Consider the following 22985-nt stretch of genomic DNA (forward strand, 5'->3'; position numbering starts at 1 on the left):
AAATGTAAAAATAAATTGGCGAGATGTAAAAATAAAATATTTAGATGGAAAAATGTTCAAAACAGTTAAAAACTGTTCAAAACTATTTTTTTTAAGAACCCTTACCTTCCATCTTGGAATCAATACTGTGTATTGGTTCCAAGGCAGAAGAGTGGTAAGGGCTAGGCAATGGGGGTCAAGTGACTTGCCCAGGGTCACACAGCTGGAAAGTGTCTGAAACCAGATTTGAACCTAGGATCTACTGTCTCAGGGCCTGGCTCTCAATCCACTGAGCCACCCAGCTGCCCCCTCTTCAGATACTTTTGATAGAGGTAATCAAAAATATCTTCAGTGATGAAGTGAAGCTCAAATGTGAACTTCCCTTCAGGGCCAGGCTCAATGATGCTAAAAAGACTCCTATTATAAAAATAAAATATTTATTGAAATATATGAGGATAAAGAAGGATTTCTAAATCCACCCAAATAAACTCCTTGGTTCCGCAAGGAACCGCTTTTCCTGTGATTCACAGGCTACACTCCTCCTCTCTGATCTGACTAACCTAAATTTATACTATCTAAATAAAAACTACCGCTATTATCCTTATAAATCTTAACTTCGCCTTCAAATTATAAAATATCAAAGGCTAGTTGTTTGAGTCTCAACAAGAATCAAGTCAGGACTTTGAGCCTTAACAGACTCAGAGTCCCAACCAAAGACCAGGTTTTTCTTTGGTCTTCTTGGAGTTTAATCAATCTATAAAACCATAATAGATAGTCAATAGTGTTTCCCAAGTTGGTAAAGGAAAACACTAAGTACCTTCAGATCTTTCCTTCAGACAGAGAGAAAGACAAAGATGTTACCTCCTCTAGCCCTGAGAGAGTGTCTCTGAGTGTGTCTCTGCCAACTGCAAGAGAGCAACTCCCAACTGCCAGAGAGAGTAATTGACACAGAAAAATGGTTATAACTGTCAGCAGTTGAAATTAACATGCTCTCTCAGCTCTGCTTCAAACTCCAGTTCTTTCTCAAGCCAGCCACTTTAATTCTTATCTCTAAACTAATAAAACAATGCTTATTTTCTGATATCCTTATAATTTGAACCCAGGTCTTCTCAACTCCTGGTCTAGTGTTTTCTCCACTAGCTACCTAGCTTCCCTGAGAGATAAATTTCTGAGAAATCCAAGGCTCAGGTGCAGTGGCAGAGCTAAACAGAACCCATATCTCCTAATCTCTCAGCTCAGTATGCCACTAGATCGAGTCTCCTTGTTCAAATTTGTTCTCTACTCAGAGGCACTTTGCTTTTGGATCCTAGAAGCTTGGGGTGGGCAGTGTGGCTGTTCTTGCTCTCAGTGAGATTTCTTATGTGCTCACAAGTACTGGGGAGTCAGGCCCCACCTGTGACTACAAAGGTTTGACTTTCAGTCTGTTTTGTTTTCTCTAGACAGCTCAGTAATTCCTCCTCCTATAGCACAGAGCCTGGGAAGCACAATAGCACAGCTGACATGCAGAAATCTGAAGCACAAAAGGATGCCTGGAAGCTGATGGAGGCTGATAAAGCCAAGACTGGGCAGGTAAAATCCAAGCCATCTTCCTGCCCTGCCTGCCCTTTGCTGATCAATCAGCTGCAGGGCTTTTCACTTTTGTAATAGAATGAACTTTGGATTATGCATAGTTAAAGAAAGAAGAGGTGGATATCATATTTTCTGAGCTCTTAAAACCTGTTATTCAGTCATTTCAATTGCATTTGACTCTTCATGACTCTATTTGGGGTTTTCTTGGCAAAGATAGAGTGGTTTGCCATTTCCTCCTCCAGCTCATTTTACCGATGAAACTGAGGCAAATAGGATTAAGTGATTTCCTCAGTCACACAGCTAGTAAGTGTCTGAAGCTGGATTTGAACTCACATCTTCCTGACTTCTGGCATTCTATCCACTTTGCTACCTACCTGCCTCCAAATTTTAAATGGTACAGATTTTTAAATCTACATTTTGTGTAAAGCCATATCAAACCAAGTGATGGCTATTTTCTCCCTGAGTAGCATAATAGCCATCCTAGAGCACTACCACTTCTTTTCCTTCCTAACCTATTGAGAGTGATGCCAGTATGGAAGAGATTACCCTTCATCAGAAAAAAAGGAGATAGAATAAGAAAATTAGTTAATAGATTGTAGATTACTCATATGATTTTACAGTTGGAAAAAGACCTTAGAGATGATCTGATCTACTCTCTTCATTTTACAGATGAAGAAATAGAGGCCCAGAGGGCTTAAATTCATTCTCCCATGGCCATGTTAGTTGATAGTGAAGCTGCAACTCTTACTCAATTGATCAAGCTGCAACTTCTTGGATTTAAGCTTTTCTAGTATTCAGGTTTACCACTCTCAGCAGTGCTACACCCAGAGACTTGAGAAGAGGCACTGTGTGTGTGTGTGTGTGTGTGTGTGTGTGTGTGTACAGAGACAGAGAGAAAGAAAGAGAGAGAGAAACAGAGAGAGAGACAGATAAACAGAGAGAGAGCATTGTAGAAAGGACAGTGGACTTAAGTCAGAAAATTGATTCAAGGCTTACCTTTACAATAACTACACTAGCCAGTGGTGACAATAAACAAGTCACTTAGCCTCCAAGCCTCAGTGTTCTCATCTTGTAAAATAGGGATAATATTTATACACACTATTTGTAAAGTAAATCACTATATGAATGTGATCTATGGATGTTTGTTATTAAAGACAGTGAGTACTTTGTCCACAAAGTACTCCCTAGAGTAGGGCTTGGTTTCACATACTGAAAGATGGTGCCCAAAGGAGGGTTGAGTAGAAAAAGAATAGACAGTAGACTAGAAAAGATATAAGACTAAAAAGTGAGAAGTTTGAAATCTGGCTTAGCATCATAGCTATCTTTATCCCATGACTTTTTATTGGGGAACTGACCTTCACATCACTAATCCTTTCAACTCAAACTATCTTCCAGTAACTTTGAGCCAATTTTCCCTTTTGTCTGGCTCAGCAGCCTTCTCTCCCTGCTTCCTTCTTGCCTTCCAGCTCAAAACCTTTCCTAGGGAGTCAGGTCACAATGTCAACAATGACCACTCCCTCTCTGCTGCTTTTTAACTTATCTGTGTGCGCTCTGAGAATGAGAGCAATTGAGCATTATAGAATATGCTGTTGAGATATCCATTTCCCTTCTTTTCATGCCTCATTTCCCAAAGAAGGGTCATTTGGGCAGGAGACAGAGATAAAAGAGACTGAAGTATCTAACTTAGTTTATAGTAACTCCCTCCTGGTTCCCTGTATTTCCTTGCTTTAGGCCTTATAGTCTGTATAATAAAGGTGGAGAAAGCATAGCATACTGAACCAAACCAGGTTATAAGGAAATGGGAGTTTTTTTCTGAGTGACTGAGAATAATGCCAGGGCTATAATTTTCAATTGGGCAGCCAACCAGCAAATGTCTTTGATGTATTACTGAATGTTCATGATTGCAGTAGGCACTGTAAAAAAAGTGCAATTTCTGCCTACTATATAGTTGAGGGGACAAGACTAACAGACATGAAACAATAGTTAATTATTCAAAACAATATAATTATGCTACACAATAGGCCAAAGATGTGATGTACTGTAAGGATTCTGGCTAGAAGAAGACCAAATGAGGCCTGGGGTGGTAAGAAAAAGGCTCCTGGGAGAGGCTCAGACATATTCCAAGCTTTGGAGACTGGACAAGATTGGGATGGGTAGAAGAGAGAGTGGAGAATGCTCTGCATGAGAGAAACAGTGACAGCAGAGTGAGGAATGGGCTTGCTGATATGAGGACAATAGCCTAAACCTACTCTAGGGCCTGGTTCTGGAACCTGTGACTTAGTCCTTAGCTGCCTGCATAGGAGTACATAGGTTGGAGGGGGAAATAACTGCTCTCTTGTACTTTTGTGTGTTTTTGTTTTGTGTTTTAATTTTGTGGAGTAACTTTTCTCCCTTGTGTTTTTAGGTAAAGCTGTCAGTGTACTGGGATTATATGAAAGCTATTGGACTTTTTATCTCTTTTCTGAGCATCTTCCTTTTTATATGTAACCATGTAGCCTCCTTGGCTTCCAACTACTGGCTCAGTTTATGGACTGATGATCCTGTTGTCAATGGGACACAGCAGCACACAAATGTCCGACTGAGTGTGTATGGTGCTCTGGGCATTTCTCAAGGTGAGCCTGCTAGATCCCACATCCTTAGGTTAGTAAGTTTTACCTCCTCTTGTTATCCATTTGAAGCCAGTACTAAAGCGATGATGACAGGAATAGAGGTGTTCATTGTTTTTCAGATTTGGTTTTTATTTTTGTTTTGTTTTTCATATTTTAAAACTAAACTAGTTATTTTTCACCCCAGCACTGTGAGAGAGGTAGAAGGAAGGTTCTCCTATGGCCATTTTAGAAATGAGGAAACTTAGACCCCTTATTAATAAAGAAGTGATTGTGTCTATTGAATTACACTACCTCTCTGTAGTGGAAATAAATGGAATCTCCTCATTTCCACTCAAGGGGACTTCAGCAAATGAATCTATGCTGCATCCATGGAGACCTTTTTAAAATTTTTAATTTTATCCATAGATTTTTAGGCAAAGATTAAAGATGGAACCTTTCACATGCCCAGGAACTCTTAATTCCACAGAGACTACCAAATACCTTTTGGTCATTAGGTTCCTTCCCAAGATTAGGGGATAGCATGCATCATATAAAATAATTTCTTTCCAACAAAATCAGCATTGCAAGTCATCATTTGGGCTTGTGGTCTCTGTATATACATTAATACAAGAAAATAGTTTTTTGCTTTGTTTTTCATTTTGTTTTTAAGTGTGAAGTCCATTTTTGAATTATTTCTCAAACCCCCTAATGGCCCCAGTGACAGAAACAAACCCAATTGACAAATTACATCTGAGGGAGTCCAAGACCTAGAGAAATGATGTAACCTACTGAGCAGATCTTGGTTTCTCCCAAGTCAGTCAATCAATAAACTGACAAAAAAAATCTTTATTAAATACCTTAAATGTGCCAGATATAGACACATGGCTACTATGTGCCAGACAATATTTTTCAAGAAAAACAAAAGACAACTCCTGTTCTCAAGGAGCTTACAGTCTTACTTGGGAAAAGACAGGGTAAACAGTTAGGTCCAAACAAGTGTAGGTAATCTCTTTTGCTGGGCTGATCTCCCAAATGACGTCATGGTGTATCCTAGGTCTTGCTGTGTTTGGCTACTCAATGGCAGTATCCATTGGGGGCATCTTTGCTTCCCGCCGCCTACATCTGGACCTGCTCCACAATGTCCTCCGGTCCCCCATGAGCTTCTTTGAACGAACACCCAGTGGGAATCTCGTGAATAGGTTCTCCAAGGAGATGGACACAGTAGACTCAATGATTCCTCAGATCATTAAGATGTTCATGGGATCCTTGTTCAATGTCATTGGTGCCTGTATAATTATACTGCTGGCCACACCCATTGCTGCCATCATTATCCCGCCCCTTGGCCTCATCTATTTCTTTGTGCAGGTAAGTGGCAGGAACTCTATGTCAAGGTATGCCCAGAATATTAGAATAGAACCGAGGTGGTAGGCCAAGCTGTGTTGCAAAATCAGACATGGCTCCACTTCCTCCTTGAGTTATCAGGGATCATTGTCTTAGCATAGAAGCTCAAGACCAGTGGTGTCAAACTCTCAGAAAAGTGGGTCTGCATGGACCCCATAGAAAACCAACATTATCTATGTTTTATGGTGTTTTCATTTATTTTATTGGACATTTCCCAATTATATTTTAATCTGGTTCAAGACCCACTTGAGAATATTGGGGGCTGCCCAGTTTGACACCTTTGCTCATGACAAGCAAGGCCTGTGCCAGACATTATTATGAGAATCAGGTGAAAGCTTCTTGGAAAATGCTTTAGGAAGTATAAAGTATCATCCAAAAGCAAGGAATAATTTGGCTTCAAGATAAAAGTTATCTTTTTCTTTTACCATAGGATGTTATATTAGCTTCTAGCTCTAGGAAGGAAGAAGATATAGTGATTTGATCTATACCTTAAACAAAAGGCTACTAGTTCTGTTAGGAATTTGGGGGTGAAATAGACCAGATCATCTTTGTGCACACCCACACCCAAATGCATGGTGATAGGTATACTCATTTCAGCCAAACCCTCTAACTTGCTGAATCCCTGAGAAAGAGCCTGTTGTAGTTGCTGATGTAGAGATCTAGATAGATCTAATGGTGTGAAGTTTTTGGAGACTTCAAAGACCCTATAAAAAGCACTGAATCAAATTCAGCCTAAAATCAGGAAGTAGGTAGTCAAGGCTTTAGAATGACGATGATGATTTACAGGCTTTCCCTGACAGTCTTTGGGGTTGCCTGGATCTGTAAGATTTTAAGAGCTTCTTTGAATTGGACTGTACATTACAAGCATAGAGCTTGTGGCCCCCCTCAGTCTTTAGGGAGGAATTTGAAAGGATTCATTTATAAAGAGTTAACTTTCTCCTTGTTGACCTTCTCCTCTAGAGGTTTTATGTGGCCTCCTCACGCCAGCTGAAGCGCCTAGAGTCAGTCAGCCGGTCCCCAGTGTACTCACACTTCAATGAAACTCTCCTGGGTGTCAGCGTCATCCGTGCCTTTGAGGAACAACAACGTTTCATTCGTCAGAGTGACCTGAAGGTGGATGAGAATCAGAAAGCGTATTACCCCAGCATCGTGGCCAACAGGTGAGCTAGTGTTCTCTGGGACCTTAACCTACTATTTTTCTTTCAAGAGAGACTCATCTTGTTTTCTGTTGAAATCAGTGGGAGACAATATGCCAGGGTTTCTGGGAACCCTTTGAAAGGTAGCAAAATCACATTTATTTTGTAGTTAAGACTTTTAACAACCAATACAGTCAATGAGCCCAGAAAATGAGCAAAGAAAGCTTCTGAATGGCATTCTTGTTGGGAAAACATAAACATGTCTCTAGGTGCTCCTTCAGACATTATGGCAATATTTCCCAATCATGGACTAGAGATTGTCTCATGCTTTCTTCTCAAGTAAAATGCACAGGCTTTATGACAGTTATGCCATTCAGAAATTTCTTGTTTCTGGCAGACATTTTTGTATAAAATATGATGATAATTTCAAAGCAGGAAGATACTGATGGCAGTAAGTAAGAAGGGAAGAGATCTATCCCTATAAACAGAGACATAGGAATTTTTTCTTTTTTTCTTTTAAAATATTTTTCTTTTTTCTAATTACATGTAAAACATTTTTAACATTGATTTAATTTTTTTTTAATTTTCAAATTCTCCTGTCCTTCCTCTTCATTGAGAAAGCAAGCAGTTTGATATGGTATTTATTTCTTTTTAAAATTTTCAGCTAATAGGTTTTTAAAAAATTAATCTTCTAATGACCCCCTTTACCTCTTAATGAACAAATTTTTTTAGAGTCTCTCCTCAGATATGTCCCCTCAACCCCTGTAGTCATGCAGTTGCTTTTCCTCGGTGTTTTTACTCTCACAGTTTGTCCTCTGCTTGTGGATAGTGTTTTTTCTCCTAAATCCCTGCAGATTGTTTAGGGACATTGCATTGACACTAATGGAGAATTCCATTACGTTCAATTGTACCACAGTGTATCAGTCTCTGCGTACAATGTTTTCCTGATTCTGCTCCTTTCGCTCTGCATCACTTCCTGGAGGTTGAATAAACAAATTTTTTAAAAGACAAAATAAATTCCTCAACATTTATCTGTATAATCTAGCAAAATAAATTCCCACATTAGCCATATCCAAAAATGTATATCTCCTTTTGCACTTTTAATTCATCATCTCTCCTTCTGGATGTGAATTATGTTTCATTTTCATTCTTTTGAATTTGTGGTTTATCAGCATTGTTGATACAGGGAGTTTAAAGCACAGTGTAGGCCATTTTAATTCAAGGACAAACAATCTCAGTAATCCCTGGGGGCATCATATGAAGAAACACTACAATAATTGATGTCTCTGAGTCATCAAGAGAAGGTGAAATTACATGCTAGTTGCACCACTAAAAAATCAGGAAGCTATGATACATTTTAATTAGTTTTCTTGATAACTTTTTTTTTCATGACAGTCCTTTCTCAGTATACTACCTTACAGGATAATGGAACAAAAGCAACTGAAAAGTGGCTTCATCTGACAGCATATGCAGCATTTCTCATCCCCAGGCTCCTATCTCTGAACTACAGGAATTTATTTGTCTTTTGGAAACAAGGGTGATCATTGTATTTAATCTGAGTTGTGATACATTTTAGAAAGCTGTCGGTCCTATAGATTTGTTGCTACCAAAGGAAAGAGTGGATCATAGAAGATTAAATGGTCAGTTTTGACTAAAAGAAATGAAAAAATATTTTGCACAAAAAGGCTAATGCACTTAAAATTAGACGAGAAACAAGGAACTGGGGAAAAAATTCTTTTTAAGAACTTTTTTTTATGAATGTGTCTAATATGAGAGAAATGTGCGTATGTTTTATCTATGTGTATATGTTACATACGTATTGTATGTATATGAAACTGATTCAAATTTATGAGAGTAAGAGCAATTCTCCCAACAAATAGTCAAAAAGATATAAACAAGGAGTTTTCAAAGAAAGAAATCCAAGCTATGAAAATCCAAGTCACTAATAATAATTAGTGAAATGCAAATTAAAGCAGCTTTGAGGTTTCAGATCACACCCATCAGCTTGGTCAAGATGACAAAAGAGGAAAATGACAAATCTTGGAGGAGCTACAGGCAATCCAATTCACTATTTATTGGTGGAACTGTGAATTGGTGTAACCATTCTGGAAAGCAATTTAGAACTATGCTCAAAATGTCATTTATGTGCATACTCTTTGATTTAGCAATACCATTGACAGGCTTATTCAAAGAGAAAAAGGACCTGTTTGTACCAAAATATTTATAGCAGTTATTTTTGTAATAACAAAAAACTGGAAACTGAAGAGTGCCCTGTTGAGGCACTCTGTTGGGGAATGTCAGAACAAGTTATAGGTTTACAAATGCAATAAAATATTTTTCTGCCAAAAAGAAATGACAAAATGGACTGGGTCAGCAGAAGCTGGTAAGTTTATGAATTCTGCAGAGTAAAATTGAGCAGAATAGGAGAACAATAATAACAAGATTTTAAAGTAAAGCCATTTCTAAAGATTTTAGAACTTTGATAAGTATAATCATAAACCATGATTCTAGAGGATGGAAGATGAAATCTTTTATTCACACCAACAAAAATGGGTTTTTAATGTACAGAAGGAGACATATGTTTATATGTGGCCAATGTGTGGTAATCTATTTTGCTAGATTAGACATATTTGTTAAAAGCATAGCACAATTTTTCTTCTTTTTAAAAAAATGTTCAAAGAGTGGGGGAATGGGAGAAAGAACATGATAATTGTATTTCAGGCTTCAAAGTTTTGTTATCTAGAAAGTCCACCACATTTCCTGATGATACCAGATAAGTCAAAAGTTACTTTGGCCTTAGTCATCTCTTCATATCCTTTTCTCTCTTGTTCCTAAGCCAATCTGCTTTAGACCAAGAGAGTTTCAGGATTAAAGGGCATTTTGGGAATCCTCAGGATTCCAACTTGTTGAATTTGCTTTGGTGGGTGCCTCCTGGAGTTCAGGATTGATTTTGTGTATACATATATCTCTGCAGGTGGCTGGCCGTCCGACTAGAGTGTGTGGGAAACTGCATAGTTCTGTTTGCAGCTTTGTTTTCTGTCATCTCCCGTCACAGCCTCAGCCCTGGGTTGGTGGGCCTCTCTGTCTCTTACTCCTTGCAGGTAAAAGTCAAAAAAAGCTTCTGATATTCAAAGTTATTTTTATAGGGTATGGGAGGTAGAAGGAGATAAGACTGTGAGTTCTTGCATGCCAATTTTGAGTCTGTTATAATCTAGGAAGAGGAAAGAGAGTCTGGGAATAATTGGTGGGTCTGAATAAAGAGGAATTAGGTGTCCTAGTAGCTTTGGTCAGAAAGATGAACTTGTTTTCTTTCCAGCTCTTGCCAATTATTTCTTTAATCCTTTAATGAGGAAAGGCCATTCTTTGCCTCTGATGTTGGTTCCCAGTAGCACAGGAGATGTTTTGGCATTATGAAAATTAACTAAAATACCAAAAGCCTAGAATCTGAGAACCAAAAGAGCATTTTAGAACTTTGGTCTTGAGCAAGGTGAATGTCCAGGAGAGATGATAGACTAGTTTCTTCCAGAAATACTCTAAAATTCTCATCTTGTGTTTATCCAAACATTGTTCTCAAATTCAAAGGCTTCTTTTGGATTTGGGGTTTGGATCCTGGGCTTGCTGCTGAATGTATTGCGATTGTTTCCAACATTTGAGAGCCTGTTCAGTCACCCATACATACCTGACTTGAACCCCAGCTGATTCCATGCCTTTTGTTTTTTACCTCATGATTATTTCCCAGTGGACTTTCCCTTCCCCCCTCCTCCCTGCCCAAAATGGAATCCTTTATTAGAAACAAAGAAAAACAGTTAAGCAAAACTGACTGACACAAAACTACTGTTTCTTGACAACCTGTGCATCACCCCCCACCAAAGAGTAGTCATTGCACTTAGAGTTCAGAACCTGCTTGTTAGGGAAAGTACCTTTGTTGCTCCTAGATCTTTTATCTTCAGGTGAAACTCCCTGCATTCTATTTGCCTTCTTTTCCCAGTGAGCTCAGAGGGAAGTAGAACTAAGCTGGAGGAGGTATTTACATTCATTCACACCTTGATCAGATTACTTGACACAATAGGTTTGGGAGGCATAATACTCTAAGATTGCTGTGTGAGCCCTGTTCTAAATTACCCCAGATGTCCCAAGTCTGTAGTTAGCATAAGCAGAAGTATGTAGCAACCTTAGCCATTTGGTTCATCCCCCGCTTATTTTATAGCTGAGGAAACTGAGGTCTAGAGGGGTGAAGATACGCAGCTAATTAAAGACAGTGAGAAGACTAGAACCTGGGTGTCTCTTCTCTTTTTGTTGGGTGCTGTCTCTGCTTATACTCTCATACACAATTCATTGAATTGCTTTTGGCGGGCAGAAGGGGTAGAATTCCTTTTATGGCAATACAGTGGCACTGTCTGCCCCTCTGAGAAAGTATTTAAAGTCAGGGTTACTTAGTCTCTTTAGCCTCAGAATTCAGTTGTTATGTTTGAAGAGGGTGGTGGAAAAGTCACTGGACTTGGAATTGGGTGGCCTGGATTTTTGCCCCTATCTTTTATGTGACCTCAAGCAATTCACTTTAGATCTCCTGACTTAGAGTCCCTGTCCAGTAGGGGTAATGCTACCTGCCCTAACCACCACACACAATCTTGATAAAGTTAAAATGCAAGGTTTCTTTTCGTAGAGTTCAAGAATGTTTAAAAATTTTTTTTGATAAACTATTTTATTATGATTGCTTTCCTTTTTATTTCTTTGTATTTTATTTTGTGCATTTAAAAACATTATTATGGGCAGGGGTCCATAGACTTCACCAGACCACCTGAGTGGCCCATGACACAAAAAATCCTTGGGGAATATTTTTTCAGATGCAAAGGATTACTTGAGCACTTTCAAATATGCCTACATTTGAGAATTCTTAGTTTCTAGTCATTTTCTCGTCACTGTCTTGTGCTCATTGCCCCATGCCAGTAAGGCATCCCAGCAGGTTTGGCAAGACACTGACTATGCTTCATGCTCTGAGACATGGTCATGGACTATATTCCTGGGCAGTTTTTAGAAGTGCTTTATGTGGAGATTTGGGATAAGGAGTATGTGTGGGCAAGGTGGATGAGAACCTTTTACTGAAATGAATTTTGCTTTTGTAGGTCACCACATACTTGAACTGGCTGGTACGAATGTCCTCTGAGATGGAAACAAACATAGTGGCTGTGGAGAGACTCAAAGAATACTCAGAAACAGAGAAGGAGGTAAAGTGTTTTGGCTTTTGGGAACAGTGCTTGATCTTTACCTTGAATCATCTTACCTAAGGCCAGAATGTGTCATCACTCTCCCCCAGATGAAAATCTATTCTGTTACCAGCTGTATGCCTTGACTTAAAACCCTGAGACACCAAGAAAATGCTGAGCAGACATAGAACAAGGACCGAGGGTTATTGGCTGAATCAGGTCCACATTCCCCATAGAAGCCCAACAGGCATGCTCTTTCATTTTCTTTTTCTTTCTTTCTTTCTTTTTTTTTTGATTGTGGATTTTTGGTTTATTTATTTTATTTATTTATTTACTTATTTTATTTATTTATTTTTGCATCTTCCAAAATCAACCGATTACTGTCAGCAGGTCAGCTCTACATTGTATATGCTTCTGCTAAAGTCTTAATTCTCCTTCTGCTAGAAATAGTTCTCCTCTGCTTTTAGTCAAGCACTTTGCAAAGACAAAATCAATGTTCTATATGACCTACATGAGAAAATACACATCCACACGCACTCACACCTGTTCCTTCTCATTTGTTTTCTTAACCCTCTGACTTGTTTATGAGCTAATTGCATTTCTCTATCAGGCGTTATAAATGAAGATAAAGCTTTGATTTGGAACTTAGAAGACCTGAGTTCAAGTCTCAGCTCTGCAGCTGTGTGACTTTGGGGAAAAATCACTTAACCTATCTGGGTTTTCATTTGTAAAATGTGCCAGATGGATGAGGTGTCTTGATGAACTGGCCCTTCCAGTTCCGAATTTATGATTCAATGGAATTCTACCAGAATGGATCCGAGGCCCCAGGTTCTTCACTGGTCAGCTGACCAAAATGTAATAACCTATTGATACTTGAAAGGATGATCTGAGAGCCACAGTATTAGATCAAACCCTGAAAATGTCTTGGGATGGCACCTTGTTCTAGAAAATATGATCACACAAAGTAAAATGGTCCACTTCAAGCTGGCAAGCACATAAGAGGTTATCCAGTCTGGTCCCCTTATTTTGCACTTAAGGGAAAAAGGAGTTTAAAAAAGCCCAGCAACCTACTCAAAGAGACGCTAGTGCCAGTAGTAATAGAATTCAAACCCAGATCCTTTGACTCCAAACGCAATTCAACCCACATTTTCTCTCCTACCTTATCTGTCATCCCAATTAGCCAAATAAATCAATTCCTGGGGCATTCTCTTATATCATATGGATTGGTTATTAAATATTTACTTCCTTTAAAATTTCAAAATGCAAAAACCATGGGTGAATTTTCATGGAATTTCAGGAATTAGGGGTTGATTCCCCCCCCCCCCCATTTCCAGAGTTTTTGTTTTCCCTTATTCTTAAATATTAAATGAATTACAGGCATATGAATATATTTTTCAAGTTTAACAGTATTTATAAAAATCCTTCAAGTGGTGGGCATCCTAAAACTCTGAAAAAGTCTAGGATGAAAATCAATTGCAGGGGTAGTCACAAAATTTGTTCTTAATCCATTCATTGCCACTGAAGAACTTGAGTTAAGTTGTAAGGAGCAGGAGATATTGTAGGGTGCAGCCAAATGGGAAGGAAGGAGAGCCAGGCTCCCCAGGGTAGCCTCGGCCGCGGCGCCTTTTGAGCGTCAGTGCAGTCTCCAGGAGGAGCGGGAAGAGCAGCAGCACTAGCATCCAGAAGCGGGGATCCCTCTTCACCTCTGTCACCCGCCAGAAGCCCACCAGCGAGTAAAGCCCGAAGAGCAGCCTCGTGGCCAGCGCATTGAATAGCACGATAGGCGCCATAGCCCAGCAGCCACCGCAGCTGACAATCCTGCTCTGCACTCTGCCACACTGAAGGGCAGACGGATAGGTGGGCGCACCTACGGCCCCGCCCGCCACCGCCTACCTGGCCACCGGGACATTACTGCCCCGGGCCGCAGCCTTTCTCTTCCCTGCAGCAGCCGCTGATCCTGCAGCTGCCGCTGCTGCCTCACTCTTTCATTTTCTGAAATGCTAAAGTTGTCTTATTTTCCTGGAACTGAGTAAAATTGTTACTCTTAAGCCAGGCGTTTTTCTAGCAGAATGGCATGAGCACCCTCTAATGGTATCGGGCCCGGTATTGCACCTGGAGTTTCTGCCTTTCAGATGGCTTCCTGACCTCCACTGAACAACTAAACAATAACCACCAGGGTCTGAGAGGCTCAGTCTTATGAGAAAAGTGCCCTAATTTAAACATTGTTCTAATATCCAGTTATTAGGTTTTTCAGCTCAAAGCACAGTAAAACATTTTTTTTTAAAGTAGGTTGTAATAATAACAGGAAGAAGATAAAAGCTACAAGGAAAAAAAAGAATTTAAAAAACATCAGTGCCTCCAGGGGCCTTTTAGTGAAATGATTCAGTAATCCTAAACCTCAGAATTCCCTGAAGATTTCTTTGTATTTCATATTTCAGCAAAATACAGTAATTGATGTTCAGAGCTATTAATTATCCTGAGTCACCCAGAAAGGTTACGCTATGTCCTCTATATGTTGCTAAGAAGGAAAAAGAAAGCTTACAATGTAACAGATTTCCAAGCAATTCAGTTACATGAGTCCCTTTGGACTGTAGATAAATGAAGTATTACTGTAGCACCAAGTTTAATTGCCTCTGATTCTTTTTTTCAGACTCAAAAGTTTCCTAGGTTGTATCATTTTAGTAACAAACGGTTCAGAGTTAAAAGGCTCTTCCTAATCTTGAGTTCCTTGCCCTTGTCCAGTATAGTTCACAAAGATTGAGTGCCTACTACGGTCAAAGCATCAGGTTACCCACCTTAACTCTGTTAATGAGAGATTTCTTTTACCATCAGAGAAGAAAGGTCTTTTATTTTCCCTTCCTCCCTGTTTCAAAACTGCCAAGAGAGGCCTCCGCCTTGCCAAAAAAGAAGAAAAAGCATTTTGGAGTCGTGTGCTGCAACGATAACAGTGCTGAACTTGGAGTCACATGATCTGATTTAAAATACCAGCTCCTCTAGTTGCTGCTTGCATGATTGAGGGCTAGTCTCTTAATCTCTCGGAGACCTAGTTTCTTCTTCCATAAAAGAAGGGCTTAGGCCTCTGAGGCCCCTTCTGCCACCAGATCTTAGGTTCTGATATTATCATGGCATGTCAGAGCTCTTCCAGCTCTGAATTTCTATAAGTTCATGTCAACAACAGCTTTGCCAGTGGCATCCATTAGAACAGAACTGTCTGTTTCACTGGCAGTCTATCAAATGTAATTGGAAAATGTTTAACAAAATAAAAATAGAGTACAATGGATAGAATGTTAATTTAGAATTTTCTAAGTCAGGATGTGACCTGTAGGAATCTCTTTCTAAAGAGCAGCTAATAGCAAGAATGCATTCAGGGTTCAAATCTAGCCTCAAACACTTCCTAGCTTTGTGACCCAGGGTAAGTCAATTATCCCTGATTGCCTAGTCCTTGCCACTCTTCTGTTTTAGAATTAATACTAAGATAGAAGAGGGAGTGAGGAGAGAAAGACAAAGAGGGAAACGGAGAGCTTGAACTTTCTATTTGAATTTGATGCTCTGTACTAGAAAATAGTGTCATTTCTTAGGGCTATGAATGGGGAAGGAAACAAGATGAATGGAATACTCTAACCCCTGATTTAAAGACTTCTCTGGTAGAGATGGGAATGTGCAACTTGTGGGTGACTTTTGAGTCCTTGACTGCTGCTTTTAATCAGAAGTTTCTTAGAAGTTTATGGTTTACTCAGGACCAGAGAAGAAATTGTGGTTCACTTCCTGATGGATATCTAAGGAGTACTAGAATGCTTTCTCTGATCTTCATTTCTTGGAAGGGAGCCTTGGCTCCCTTCATATGATCTAGGAAGTGGAAAGAGAGTTTGAGAATGAGTGGTGGGGCAGAATAAAGAGCAATTAAGTGTCTCAGTAGCTTTGGTTAGGAAGATGAACTTGTTCCCTTCTCCTTCCAGCTCTTCTCAAATTTTTTTTTTGATCCTTTAATGAGGAAAGACTTTGCTTTGCCTCCAGTATTGGTTCCCAGTAGCACGGAAGATATCTTAGAAATATGGAAATTACCTAAAAATCCAAACGCTTAGAATCTGAGAACCAAAAAGGTATTTTGAGACCTTTGGTCTTGAGCAAGGTGAATGTCCAGGAGAGATGATAAATTAGTTTCTTCCAGAAATACCCTAAAATTCTCATCTTGTGTTTATGCAAACATTGTTCTGTAGTTCAAAGGCTTCATTTGGATCCTGGCCTTGCTGCTGAATGTATCTTGACTGTTTTCAACATTTGTTTCTTTCCTGATGCTTCCAAATTGTTAGTGTTCCTTTCCAGTCTCCCCTTCTCCCCAATTATTTTGTATTTACTTCATATACCTTTTGTATATACTTATCTGTGTATATATTATTTCCCTCTAGTAGGCTCCTTGAAGAGTAGGGACTGTTTTTCTTTGTTCCCTTAGTGCCTAGCAGAATTTCTGGATCAGAGTAAGCTCTTTGTAAATGCTTGCTGAATTGGATTGATCTCTCCCCTAACTATCTTCCCTGGCTATAATTTCAGGCTCCATGGTGTATTGAAGAAGCAGCCCCTCCCACTAACTGGCCACAGCAGGGCCGAGTGGAATTCAGAGACTTCAGTTTACGGTATCGGGAGGACTTAGATTTGGTTCTGAAACATGTCAATGTTACCATTGAAGGAGGGGAGAAGGTAGGTGCCATTTGTCCACGTTGACCTTGGTCTTCCTCTTCTTGATCTGCATGAGTTGTTTCTCTAGCTTTTAAAGTGCCTTTTCAAAGGAAATGTAGACCAGATCCTAAAGAATGTTAGCTAAAAGGCCACAGGCCAGGCAAATGAAAACAATGACTAAAGTCACTATTCTATCAGATAAGTTTCCAATTCAACTTCTAATTGATTGAGTGGTCTTCCTTACCAAACCTTTGCAGAAACAAAAGTGACTGAGCTTTGGCCCAGGAAGATGTACATAGTACCATTGTCACTCTAGTTATTGTTTTACTGAAGCAGATTCCAGAATGACCTCTTTTCCCCTAATCATTTCTGGAAGAAGAGAATGAATGCCTTGAAGCTGTCTCTGGAAAGCTTTGAGAGCAAAAGGGAATGCTACTAGTGTGGATTTGGCCAATGCAGAAATAGTTGTTAGTAAATACATTTGGAACTGTAGTAGGGGAGAGGGTGGGGGTCATTCCTGTGTGGTCCCCTGGGGGAGCCCAACATCCAGTCAGCTCCATCTGGTCTTATCCAACAGGTTGGGATTGTAGGTCGGACTGGAGCAGGCAAGTCATCACTCACCCTTGGCTTATTTCGTATCAACGAGTCTGCAGGAGGAGAGATCATCATTGATGGTATCAATATCGCCAAGATTGGGCTTCATCACCTCAGATTCAAGATCACCATTATCCCTCAGGTACTGGGCTGAGGGGGAGGGCCAACATTTGAACAGTTTCTATTGCTGAAGGTTGACTTTTTAAATTATTATTTTATCTTTCTATCTTAGGTGAATTTGATCATAGAGTTGGACATGAAATCTTAGAGGTTATCTTATTATACCTTCCTACCCATTATATGAATTCTCTCTGTAGCATCCCTGTCAAGTTTTTAGAAAATGCTCTTAATTGATTTTTTATTGTTACATGTGCTTATATAAAATTTTTCTCAGGTAAATATATTTGCATATTTTACACAGAATACTAGGAATACAATCTTTTATAGTCGTCTGTTTTTTAGTTCAAAGTCTCTACCCTATTTGACATACAGCTTGAAATAGCATTTTTTAAATTAATGCTTACATATAAATCATTGTCTTAAGAGTTTTAATATAACTTCAATTCTATAATTTAAACTTCATCTAAAGCTCAATATACCATTATAGTTTCCATTGGCCTAAGGGAGCATAATGTATCTTTTTTAAAAAATCCTTATCTTCTGTCTCAGAATCAATTCCTAAGTATTAGTTCCAAGGCAGAAGAGTGATAATGACTAGGCTATTGGAGTTAAGTAATTTGTCCACAACTAGGAAGTGTCTGAGGAACAAATTTGAACTCAGAACCAACCTTCTGTCTTCAGGACTGGCTTTCTATCCACTGAATCATGTAGCTGCCTCTACAATATGTCTTGATTAAGACAAGTTGACTAGAATTGGAAATGGTTATATAGGAAAGGAGTAGAGAATCAAGGTTCAAGGTCCAATTACAGAGAGACTTAAAGGTCAGACTTAAAGGATTTATTTATTCTTATAGGAACTACAACCCTGTTTTGAGATATCAAGTACTTCCTCTTCCAAGTAAGGTTTTGTTTTGTTTTAAGGAGCTGGATTGCCTGGGTGATCCTAGGCCCTAGCCAGGTCTGAATTCAGGAATGGTGCCAGGTGTGGGCTCAAAATAAGCTCTTAAAGTTACTGTTTATCATCAGCATCCTGGGTTAACCTCCTGTAGACATAGGGATGTAGAGGGACTCCATTGTAGTCAATGATATATAAGAAAGAAATTGCCTGATGATGAAATTTCCTTACTTCTTTGGAGTCAGAAGTCAAATGCCACATATAAACAGTGACTGGAGGATAGGAGGAATGATAAATGATAGGGATAGCTGACATTTTTGGGCCAAACATCCTCCAGCAGGAACCATAGAGGAAATGTATTTGCTCTTTGGCCTCTTTCTTAAATGTTTGCCCTCACAGAGTAGTGACAAGAGCTCTGGGCTTAAAACCGTAGGAGCTGGATTCGAGCTGTGGCCCCATCACTCGTTTTCTGCAGGACCTTGGCATGCCCCTTCCCCACAGCAACAGCTCACATTTATAAATCGCTGCATAGTTTACAACATCTGTTTCTTGCTTCTAGGCCCTCAGTTTCTTCATTTCTAAAATGGGGTAATAGTACTTGCTTTACCTTCTACCCAGATTGTTGTGAGGAAAGCATTTTGTAAACTGTGAAGTGCTTGATGAATGAGAGCTGTTATTACTCTCCATGGCGCTATCCCTAAATACCATAAATGGGCTGGTTCAGATGTGGAATGTGAATATGTGCAATTTTTTGTGGCCTACATCACTCCTTCCTTATACATGCAGCTCAGACTTTGGAAATGCTGGAGCCTTTAGTGCTCAAATGGTAAAGAACAGTCTCTGATCTGCCCTTTCTCTATATACCCCTCTTCATTTGAAAGCCAAAATGAGGGATTACTGGATGTGCTTCCTTCTGGTTTTCCCATGAATAGGATTATTTTTACATATGTGGTAAGGAGCAGAAAAAGCTCTTCTTGCTCTCTAGCCCCTTGGTTTCAAGACCCACTTCTGAAACTTACTACCTGGGTGACCCTGAGATGTTATTTAACCATTCCAGGCCTCAGTTTCCTTGGATGGAAAATGAGATCTGTCTTAGAAGCCTCTTTTAGCTAATGACAAAGGGATATACTTCTCTGAGCTTCTAGGTCAGCTCCTCTAGCATCTTCTGTCTTGAATCATGGTAAATTCCAAACTTTCTTCTGAATAGGATCCAGTGTTGTTTTCCGGCTCCCTGCGCATGAACCTGGATCCATTTGATCAGTACTCAGATGAGGATATCTGGACATCTTTGGAACTGGCTCACTTGAAGAACTTTGTGTCATCTCTTCCTGATAAGCTGAACCACGAGTGTACAGAAGGAGGGGAGAACCTGAGGTAGGGTCAGAGCTGTGGCCTTCTCCTCCTTTAAAAAACAAAACAAAACAACCCAACACCACATTTATAAAATTTTAAATTTCAAAAACTGTTAACAACAAAAGATAAAAGCATACAAAATAAAGGGCCAACTCATATGTAAAACATTTAGTGTTTAACAAAGTTAAACTAAATAGGTTAACTCTTTTAAAAGTTTGTTTTGTATAACACAGATCAAATTGTTTACTATCTCTGGGAGGGGACACAGAAAGGAGGGAGGACAACAATTTGGATCTTATAATTTCAGTAAACATTTGTTGAAAATTGTTATGTGTAATTGGAAAAATAAAACATCTTATTAAAAAGAAAAGTCAGAGTTTGAGGGCAGCTAGGTGACTCAATTGAAAGCCAGGCCTAGCAACAAGTGGTCCTGGGTTCAAATCTAGCCTCACATATCTCTTAGCTGTATGACCCTGAGCAAGTCACTTAACCCCTATTGCCTAGCCCTTAACACTTTTCTGCCTTAGACCAAATACTCAGTACTGATTCTAAGGTGGAAGGTTAGAGTTAAAAAAAAAAAGTCACATTCCTTTGAATGGGGGGAGGACAAATTAGGATCAAAGGAGAGCCTTCCTTACTGCCGTGTCCTGATGTCCGTTGGTTTGGATTAGATCAAGGACCACAGCAGTTTGGCTGTTCTGAGGTTGTATCCTGGTATAGGTCAGTCGTACTAGAATTCATTGCAGGAAGACCTGTATTTACTCAAATGAAATGTAAAGCTAAAATCCTAGCTGGGGATTCAGATTGTCATCAGAAATGGTGTTTTTGACCATGCTTTTTTTTGTAAATCTTCACACTTCCAAAGATAAAGCGATTGTGATGGTGATAAAGAGGTGGATGTAACGGGCTTTTCCTATTCATCTCACCTACCCTAATATATATATTATTGCTACAGTCACTCTTGTTCTTGTGTTTTAGGATTGGGTTAAAATGGTGACTGTCCATTGGAACCCAGAATGCCTGGACCCAGTATTCTTTCACTTAGACAAAGAAGTTAAGTGCTGCCTCTGGGCCAAGAGTCCCATACTAACTTCTGTTCTATAGAGGCATTTTTAAAAGTCGGGTTAAGCTTTTGTTTTTTTACCATCCTCCTCCTCCACTGATCCTCCCTCATGCCAAGGAAAATTATTTCAGTAGGTCTGGCAACCGATGCAAACTTCTGTACCTGTAGTTTTCTTACTCTGCTGAGAAGAGGGAAGTGTCTTTTGCCATCTGCTCTTGGGGGGTCACAATTGGTCATTTTAACACAGAGCATTAAAGTGAAGGTTGACACCAAGGACTCCAGGAAGTAGGGTGGGATGCTTCACAGAGCTCCTAAGAAAACCCGAGATAGCTGGACAATTCTAGGCCTCTTAAGTTTGCCTGTTCAGATAAGGACAAGTCCACAGGCTCCATGAGTGAACAGGAAATCAACCTGGCTGGGAATCTTTTTGCCTTTTCCATTAATTCCTTCTCACAACCTCATTTAAGTTCTCCAGGCTTGCTTCACTTTTCCTATCTGTTTCATGGGGATTGAAAGCCCCTATAGGATGCTACCATGGGACATATATCCCAGAAGGGTGGAAAGTATTTTTATGTCAATACTTTTTATATTAACAAAAAACTGGAAAAAAAAACAAGTGTTTGTCTATTTGGGGTATGACCGAACATATTATGGTATATATGAACATAATAGAATATGATTGTTTTGTAAGAAACAATGAAGAATTCAGGGATTCTTGAGAAGACTTTTATGAACTAATGCAGAGTAAAGTAAGCAGAGGGACAGCGAGGTGGCACAGTGGATAAAGGGGCTGGGCCTGGAGACAGGAAGTCTCCTCTTTCAGTGTTCACATTCGGTCTCAGACACTTCCCAGCTGTGTTGCCCTAGGCAAGTCACTTAACCCTGTTTGCCTCAGTTTCTCATCTATAAAAAATGAGCTGGGGAAGGAAATGACAAACCATTCCAGTATTTCAAGTAAGAAAACCCCAAATGCAGTCATGAAAAGTTGAATTTGACTGAAATGACTGAACAACAAAAGTAAGCATAATCAGGAAAATTAATGTAATGGCACATTAACAATATTGACAAAACTCTTATTTGTTGCTGTGGTTTACTTATTCACTAAACCTTATTGATGTAGTGAACAATTATAAGTACTGACAGTGAACTATCACCTCCTCTTAGCAGAGATGCCACATACTCTAAATGCAGAAGGATATATCATTTGCCAGGCTGGGTGGTGAGGTTGTTAATTTGTATCCATTGGCATAGCAGTAGGGAAGAACTGAGAAAATGAAAAGCATCAAGAAAACATTTAATGCAGCAGTTGCTAGGATTGCCCAAAGGTAGTCTAGGTAAGAAGATGGTCCTTGTTTTGAACTGTTACTGGCTCATTTTCCTGTTCTGTCATTCTGGGTTCTCAGGTAATAAAAGGGTATGCTTTGTATTTCTACATTAATTATTACAATTACATCCTTCTTAATGATTAAACAATTAATCATAAGCTCCCACCACACTAGGTTAAATAGTACTTATTAAATAAACTTATAAATTTCCTTTATTATAGGTATTGACTCACAGATATGTATGTGTGTATTAGACCTTATCTCCTAGGCTTAAATAGAAATCAGTTATTGGCTATACCAGTGATGGCAGCCCTATGGAATGGGTGCCAAAGATGGCATGCAGTATGCTCTCTCCTCCTCACTCCCTCTCCCCCCCCCCCCCCATTTGTTACTAGAAAGTAGAGGGACTTGAGTGGAGCTGCTCCCCTCCCCCTCTCCATTGTGCCTGCGGACATTTTTCACATTCCCTGCCCCTCTGCCCAGCTGCCAATGGGAGCACATGTGGGTAAGGTGGGCACCTCAAAGGCCGCAGAACTGGAGAGGAGCAGAGAGCTTGGGCCTCTTGCCCCTCCACTCAGCAGCCCAATGGGAGGGCTTTCTCCCTTCCCTCTATGGGGTAAGGGTGCAGTGGGGTGTACCCAGCATGGGGGGAGGGGCGTGGCATAAGGTCTGTGGTGGGGCTGTGCCTGGCACTCAGTCTGGGGATTGGAGTGGGGGCGGTGCCTGGTACCATTTATTAGCTGTATAATGAATAAAAAGTCACCTTTGATTATCTCTACAACTTTTCCTTAATTCTGGAAATAGTCCCACAGTTCAACTCTCTGAGGAAATAACTTTCCTGTTCTCTCAAGATTTCTCTTTTTAATGTTTGCTCACAAGACAAACGTTTAAACATTTTTTAAGTCATCAGAGCAGGGAAAAGATATTGAGGAGACAGTCAGTTCAATACAGTTTTCCTGGTTTGGTCATCTAGTATTGGTTGTGCTTCAGGTCTGCTAACACAAAGTTCCAAAGCCGAGACAAATCAGCTTCTAATGACTTTTTGTACTCAGGCTACCAGGAAGGTTTGTCAATAGTCTGATCT

At 39.7% G+C, this 22985-nt stretch overlaps 1 protein-coding gene across 5 annotated transcripts in view; it reads left to right on the top strand.

Moving 5' to 3' along the window:
- ABCC1 (ATP binding cassette subfamily C member 1) overlaps positions 1–22985 on the top strand; it is a 184071-nt gene that overhangs the window by 157313 nt on the left and 3773 nt on the right. For all 5 annotated transcript variants that reach the window (XM_056806199.1, XM_056806200.1, XM_056806198.1 and 2 more), the window contains 9 exons: positions 1419–1548; positions 3953–4160; positions 5191–5501; positions 6498–6697; positions 9648–9774; positions 11797–11898; positions 16426–16572; positions 17129–17287; positions 19368–19534. In XM_056806199.1, coding sequence (XP_056662177.1) covers positions 1419–1548; positions 3953–4160; positions 5191–5501; positions 6498–6697; positions 9648–9774; positions 11797–11898; positions 16426–16572; positions 17129–17287; positions 19368–19534 — 1551 coding nt within the window. The remainder of the gene's footprint in view (positions 1–1418; positions 1549–3952; positions 4161–5190; positions 5502–6497; positions 6698–9647; positions 9775–11796; positions 11899–16425; positions 16573–17128; positions 17288–19367; positions 19535–22985) is intronic.

This window comes from Monodelphis domestica, chromosome 7, assembly GCF_027887165.1.
Source record: "Monodelphis domestica isolate mMonDom1 chromosome 7, mMonDom1.pri, whole genome shotgun sequence".
Classification (NCBI taxonomy): Eukaryota; Metazoa; Chordata; class Mammalia; order Didelphimorphia; family Didelphidae; genus Monodelphis; species Monodelphis domestica.